Source organism: Neurospora tetraspora (assembly GCF_033439725.1).
Source record: "Neurospora tetraspora strain CBS 560.94 chromosome Unknown B0H65scaffold_3, whole genome shotgun sequence".
Taxonomy (NCBI): domain Eukaryota; kingdom Fungi; phylum Ascomycota; class Sordariomycetes; order Sordariales; family Sordariaceae; genus Neurospora; species Neurospora tetraspora.
This window is the reverse complement of record NW_026944385.1, coordinates 38070-45545: the sequence shown is the minus strand read 5'-3', so window position 1 is coordinate 45545 and position 7476 is coordinate 38070. Positions and strand designations below refer to the sequence as shown.

At 45.0% G+C, this 7476-nt stretch overlaps 1 protein-coding gene across 1 annotated transcript; it reads right to left on the bottom strand.

Moving 5' to 3' along the window:
• Positions 1 to 3217: 3217 nt before the first annotated feature.
• B0H65DRAFT_146332 (armadillo-type protein) lies at positions 3218 to 7425 on the bottom strand. The gene is made up of 2 exons (XM_062821011.1): positions 6915 to 7425; positions 3218 to 6772 (listed from the first exon to the last, which is right to left on the bottom strand). Exons 1-2 carry the CDS (start codon positions 7148 to 7150, stop codon positions 3250 to 3252), a joined length of 3759 nt encoding a protein of 1252 aa, XP_062682402.1. The 5' UTR covers positions 7151 to 7425; the 3' UTR covers positions 3218 to 3249.
• Positions 7426 to 7476: the final 51 nt, after the last annotated feature.

The following is a 7476-nucleotide window of genomic DNA, read 5'->3' as shown; positions in this document are numbered from 1 at the left end:
TTATATTTAGGTAAGTCCCTTTGATATATATTTTTCTTATAGTCTTTTAAATATTAGCCTAATATTTTTTAGGCTATATTTTAAGCGTTTTTAATGGGGATTTCTATATCCTAAAAGTATTAACGTATTTTTTTTTTCAACTGGAAGAAGAAGTCGTAGGCCTAATTTTCGTTACTAGCGATTAATTGGCCTAAATATTAATAATTAATTTAATACTATTCATATAGAACTTACCGGATTCTTATTATTATATTAAATTATTTAGTAAAAGAGTTCCCTAATATCTAGTTCATAATATTCTAATATAATATATTTTTTATAAATAAATTATAGGAATTCTTCCTAAACTTTATTTCGATTTCGACTATTTTCGTAAATAAACCCTACGGAAAACGTTCGCTACGAAGTAACGATTTTATTATTAGCTTTCGAAAGTATTTATAAGACGAATTAGAAGTCTATAGTATTTTCGCGGGTTTAATTATTTACTTTTAAGCTTTTAATTTAATTTTCATTTCGGCGTTATTACTATTTAATTATAGAGTATATATATTATAAGTAAGTTTTCGGAGGTTAGTCGGTTCCCTATTTTCCTTTTTTCCTATTAAGTTTATTATTATTTCGTATAATTTAAAGAATACTTTTAAAAATTAAAGGGTTATTTCTTTAATTGGGGGGTTAATTTTCTTCGGGCGCAATTAATATTTATATAAATATTCCGAACGATCCCTATCGGTTCTTAAGGATTGAGGCGAACCGCTAATTAAACGTTATAAATTCCTTAAGGAGGATTAAGATTGGATTATTTAAGACGATTCTACAGACGGGGATTTAAATCGGCGGCTCGGATTTCTTTATAAATAAGCAGGAACCCCTATAGCGGCGTATTAAAGTAATTAAATAGTAATAAATAACGTACTTATTTCTATATTGCGGAAAATACTTTTTATAGTAATATAAATTATAAAAATGGTAAGTATAAAACGTATACGAATTTTTAGAGAGGTAGCGTTCTAATTTTCGGTTTTATAATATTTTGCGTAAAGAGACCCCTTCGAATTTAAATAAGGATTAATCTTAACTATAATCGTTAACCGCGGGTATATTAGTAATAATATTAATAAAAGATTTTTCAGTTTACGTAGCCGGAGAAATATCCCCGTCGGTTGGATATATATTAATATTTTTATAATTTCGAACTTTACTGTTATTAATATTATTTTAAACCTCCTTAATATTAAAAATATTTTCGGCCAATTATTCCGGAATACCCTATTTAACTACGGGTATTTCCGGCGCTACCTCTTACTCCAAAGAATAATTTTAGCGGCGTACGGCCGTACTTTTTATATAAGTATTTTCCTTTCGAATATTAATTATATCCCTAACCTTTATAAATAATATTTTAAAGGTTAAAGAATTATAAAATTACAAAATAATAGAGTAAGAATATATTTAATATATGATAATAAATCTATTCTAAAAGGTAAATTTTAACCTAGCCAGTAAAAAATATCCGGCTAAGCTATAAGGGTTTTTATTTTGTACGCAAACCCTTAATAAGCCTGGGATCTGGCGCCCGGCTTCCGACCGTACACTTCTATTGTTATTGTACCTACTCTACTACTTATTATAACGGCCCCTTCGCCCCGCCTTATTGCTCTTATTAGTTCGTTATGATGTTCCGCTCTTCGGGCCTGGTTCCTAGGCCCTTCGGCACGATAACCTTATAGTTTCAACTAGATATAGCCTTCCTAATTTTTAAATCCGTTCAATTTAATTTAAACCCTAATTTAGCGTATTATATAATTATAGACCGAATATTATTCTACCTTCTTATAATTTAAAATTACGCCCTTTAATTAAGTAGTAAAAATTATTAGGACTTTTATATTATAATTAATTCCTTATTTGTAAATAATTTTCTTAATCAAAAGAATTTATAGGTATTTATACTTAATTTTTGAAACGTTACGGTAAATTAGCGAATTAATAAATAAAATATAATTACAACCTTATTTATTGAGGCCGAGCTACTATCTTTTAACTAAGGAGTTAAAGAGGCAATTTATACCCGCCGTTTTTTTGACGAATTTTCTTTAGGGTTTGAAAATTAAGAGGTTACATTTATAAGTTATAATAATAAATAAACGATACAATTTATTATAAAGGAGGGAATTCGGTTCGTAAGTAAACTTAAATACATTGACGTACATAAATATTAATTAAAGTAAACGTAAAAGAGGAAGTTGGTAGACATAATTTACGTACCTACTAAGGAGTAGATTGCTAATAGCCTTACTAAGAGCCTTCTTCTTATAATATATTCAAACTTTATAGAGTAATTGGGATTCGTAGAGTTATAGCGGTTATAAATTTAATTACAAGAGTTTAATAGTGGAAATATTATTATAGGCTGCCCGAAGGGTATAGAGGACTTTATAGAGGAGGATTCGGGTAACGAATCGGTAAGTATAACAATAAGTATAATAGGGCGAGATTTTTACGAGTAAGAGTTTAAAAGCTACCATAACGAGGAAGTAATTTGGGGATAGTATTATTTTTAGCCAGTTTTAGAAGGATTTTAGGGTATTTTAGGGTATTTTTAGGTAGATTTGGGGTAGTTTGTACACTAGATTTAAGAAGGTGTATTAGAGGCTAGGGGATCTACTAACTATGTACGTACTTAGTTGGGCTGGGAGAGCCAGTCTTACACAGATATACACAATTAAGCTACCTTGAACCCATATCGATTATTACTAGTAATATCACAGTCGTACCCCGGCGTACTCCACCATCCTCCACAATCCGATGGCTCATCCCGATTCGATAATGCCATGATCCCCACACGCGCTACCCCAGATTTGCCCATCCAGTCTTCTTTTAACCGAGTTGGGATCCCCGGTCATGGTTCGGCTATCTCAACAACGTCGTTCGACAAATAGAAACGGCTCTGGATCGTTGCCAAAGGTTCCAAATTCATTTTCTGAACTGCCTGATGGAAAGGCTGAAAGGGAAACCGCTGAGATTTTCATAGAGCAGATTTTTACCTACGCTACCCTCCAAGTTTTGACATCGTCGTGGTACAATACACCCAACGCCGTCCACCCAAGTCCCAATATCCGAACCATACTCGTATTTCCAAGACCTTTCCACTCATTCAACGCCTACACAAGACCCATTTAAAACACAAAACATGAAGTCCATCAACATTCAACCACCGACCTCCATGATCCACCCCTTCCTTCCTTAAGCCCTCGCCTGAGTAGCTTGCGTAGCTCCCTGCGTCGCCTGAGTTGCCCCCAACCCCTGTTGCCCAGAGGGAACCACCTTGAAACCCTCAGACACAACTTTAGCAATCTCCTCATTCTTATGCTGCAGCAATCCCAACGCAAAAGCGACATCATTCCACTGCCTCTCCGTATCACACCTCTGCAATCTTGCCGCTAACTTCTCCGCCAGCTGCTTAGCATGCCTATCCTTCTCCACGAAGCCGAGCAGGAACTTGACCACCCTCCTGAAGCCCTCTTCTTCCAGACTGGGATCGGACGAAAGCAGGGAGAACATGTCCACGAAGTGATTGTAGACCGCATTGTCTTTGGTGGAGAGTTCGGTGAAGAACATCCTCGCCAAGTCAGCAATGCGCTTATCTCCGTCTTCGAGACACAGCGCCATTGACGCCAGTTGGCCCTTGACTTTGACCTGCCCGGCCAAAATGAGGAAGGTAAGTGTCATGAGACAGGTGCGCTTGACGGAGGGGTCGGGATCCGACAGGCGACGGTAGAGGAAGTCGGTGTTCTCGTCGATGAGGTGGTTGAAGCACACGGCCATGTCGCCAAGGGCGATTACGGCGTTGGAGCGCACGGTGGGGTCGACGGAGCGCTCCATAATGGTGATGAGAAGGGGGAGGTTGGCTTCGCAGTATTCGGACGACACGCACATGAGCTTGGCAAGACACAAGGTGGCGGCTTGTTGCAGTTCGCGGTTGCGGTAGGTGGTGTTGTTTGCGCATATTTCGGACACCATGGGCCCAAACATGGCGAGAAGGGATTGCGGCCCGTAGAGCAGTTCGCGCTCGCGAATGTGGAAGATGGCTTCGGTAAAGTCGTCTTCGGTGGTGCCGCCGATGAGGTCGAGTTCGTCTTGGTCTTCTTCGTCCTTCGTGGCTTTGGGGCCGGCTGATTTGCGGCGGTTGGTGGAAGCGGAGGCCGAAAGGGATGTGCGCTTGTTTGTGGTTCCAGCTGCCTTCTCCTTCTCTTGCTTACGGCGCTTAAAGTCCAATTCACACAGTTCCAAATGAACGATCTGCTTGATGGCTACGTGGCCGACAATAAAGAGGAGCTGGGAAAGGGCGATGGCGTGTTCTCGGTGTTGCTTCTTGGATTCAGCATCTTCTGGTTGGGTAGCGGCCGGTGGTTGGGCGGATGCTGGCTCGTCCTCGTCCATGGCGTCCGGGTTGGGCTCTTCAGCTGGCGTGGGCTCTGCGCTACCTGTTGGTGATGGTTTCTCCTCATGGGAAGCAGAACGCGACTTGGGCGAACGAGCAAAGACAGCCTTGGTCTTGCGACGGATGATCTCGGAGCACAAAACGTCGGGGTGCTTGGCAATGGCATAGATGGCGTTGATGGCCTGTTCGGCAACACCATACCATTCCTTGCTGTCTGTGGGAACCTCAGTGATTGCAGCAAGCTTGGTGAGGAGGGCATGGTCGTTTGGTAGCCGGGAGAACTTGATACCGGAATCCTTGGACTGGCGACCTGTGGGATTGATGCGGCGAAGAGCGACGCAGGTATACTTGGCCAGTTGAAGATCTGCCCGACCGTGGGCTCCGAGACCAGTACGAAGCATTGTCTCCATCTCGCCCACAACAATGTCGGGATTGGCGGTGGCCAGCATACCCAGCACAATGATGGCGCCCCGACGCTGCGTCCTTGATATCTCCCGCTTCTGCACGCCATACACTTGCCACAGCTTAGCAATGACCAAGTCCGAGATCATACCCGACTTCATCATGGTGCTAAGCAGCTGCTCCAGCGAAGTCAACTCCGCAGGAGTAGCACCAAACGTCAAACTGATCATGTTCCTTGCGATGTACGTCGCCGCATCATTGGCATTGAAGTTACCAGGCGCCTCGAAAAACAATCTCTTGTAGCACTCGATCAGATGGGTCTGCACGCCCTTGCCTTCATCACTGTTGCCCTTGGTCCAGATCAGCCTGAGCATGCGACGGATGCCGATCTTGTTCTGCTCAATGTTGTATGCGTCGCCGATCTCAAAGTAGTCCATGGCTTCAATGACCTCGCTCTTGTTTTTGGATCCGAGCAGCTGGCAGACGGTCTCGGTGGCCTCGTGGAGGACGTCGATAAACTTCAGCGCTTCGCTGTAGTAGCGCTTCGTCAGTGTGAGCTTCTCGATGGCTTCGGAGGTAGCTGCTTCTTCTTGGGCCTTGCGAATGGCTGCGACCTTTTCCTCCTCTGTCATCTCTGATGGTTGTTTCCTGGGGGATTCCATCATCTGGGTTGCATCGTCAAGGAGAGCTGGGTCTACGGAGGTGTTGCCGGCCTCGCCATCCAGTCCTGGAGCATCCACCGGTGGCTTCAAAGCGTTGAGCTCTTCTTCCACTTTGCTCAAGCGCTCTTGCCAATCCTTCCTGGCCAGCTGGGCACCATGTAGAGCCGTGAAGGGATGAGTTCTGATTAAGGTGCCGAGCAACTTGATGGCATTCCTCCTGACGTGACTGCTCTTGTCTTCGAGACTGCGGCAAGCGAGTTCCGCGGCTTTCTGTCGTCGCTTGGGAAACTTTTGCTCCAAATCGCAGAGCTTGATGTAAACCTGGATGGCCCTGACACGACAGTAAGGGTTGATGTCGAGGAATCTCTCTTCTAAGACGTCAAAGAAGGCGTTCATCTGGGTTTTGTGGTTCTCGCCTCTTTCGGCTGACTTGCTAAGGTGTATCAACATGTTTCCAAAGACTTCGATCAAAGCGCAACGTAGGGTATACGATTCGCTATCCAGCTGCTTGGCCAGCAGCGTCACCTGCTTGATGATGATTCTGGGTGCCAGCTCGGAAAGCTTGATCATGAAGGTCGAGACGGATTTGGGGCCCTTGTTGTCATTGCTGTTGAACTCCTTGTTACTGAGCTCTCGTAGGATTTCCTCCGCTAGCTGTGGGTAGTCGTATTGCTCGGCCAAGATGTGGAGAAACTCGGCCATGGGCTCAGCCAAATGCTCAAAGTAGGTCAAGTTCTGGACAATCGAGATTTGCGCGGCATAACCGTGACCGTGGTGCTTGATGGCAACACAAAGCACCTTCCAGCAGTGCATACGTATACTGGTGTTCTTGGTTCGCTGTTCGCTCTCGAGTATCATATACACGGGTCGAGTCAACAGACCAATGAAGGTGTCGCGCTCCGAAGTGGTCATGAATATCCTGGCGAGCTTCAGCCTAAGAGCCTTGACCATGGTATTAAGAGCCGTTTCGAGTTGCGCTGATGAGTCCCAGGTGCCGTCTCTCCCTGTGGGTTTCTTTGGCTTTCCGCGGCCTCTGGTTGTTACGGTATTGGAAGCCTTTTCGGCGGCCTTGGCCTCGACACCGGCGATAGTCCATTGTAGGAGGAAGGCGTAAATGTCGAGCAGCTGTTTGTGGTGGGCGAGGAGCTCTTGTTCTTCGGCTTCTAGGTCGTGATGAACAACGTCGGCTTCGGCGGCGAGTCCCGAGGTAATGAGATCGAAGATTTTGCTGAGCGCATGTGCTGATAGGAAGGATGTGTACCTAGAGATCGAAGACTGTTAGCCGCGGCCTCTTGTCTGTGGTCATGTGTTGCGATATCGAGTCCATGGTGGACCAAGTGTGGTCGCCTTTGGCACCAGGGGACACCGGGACATAGGGAAGATCAGAGAGAATGGAATCGCACTTGAGTAGAAATTGCAAGGAGTCAAAGATGTGGGCGCGCGTAATGGCGTCTGGGTTTTCTGCGACGGCGTCTACAATGGGGTTGAGGATGCTGTTGATGAGGCCGTTGTCGCCGAGGGATTCGGGCTCGTTCTCGCAGTCGACAAGAGCGCTGTCAGCTTCTGGTGTTGGAATGCTGGCAGGATCGTCCATGTAATGCTTGAGCGCATTGTTGATGTCGAAGTTTATCGAGTCCATGATGTTGGACTGGTCGCCTTGTCGGCGGGGGTATCAATCGAGGGCAGGGTATCGCGGAAGGGTCGAGAAGAGACCGGAGGCCGAAACAGAACAAGACCGAGAAGACTGAGCTGGAAGATAGGGCGGTCGGCTGCTCGCGGTAACGTCGACGGGGCGGGAGCTGGGTAGTGGTGGTGATGTATGGTGTTGCCCAGTGATGGTGTTTTGGTTAAGATCATTTGAAATGTTTCCCCTCGAATGCGACAGGATGAATTCCGCCGCGAGCAGTTAGCGCTGTGCTACAGTGGTCTCAGTGGGGTTGTTCTTCAACTGTGGGGGAGATCGGC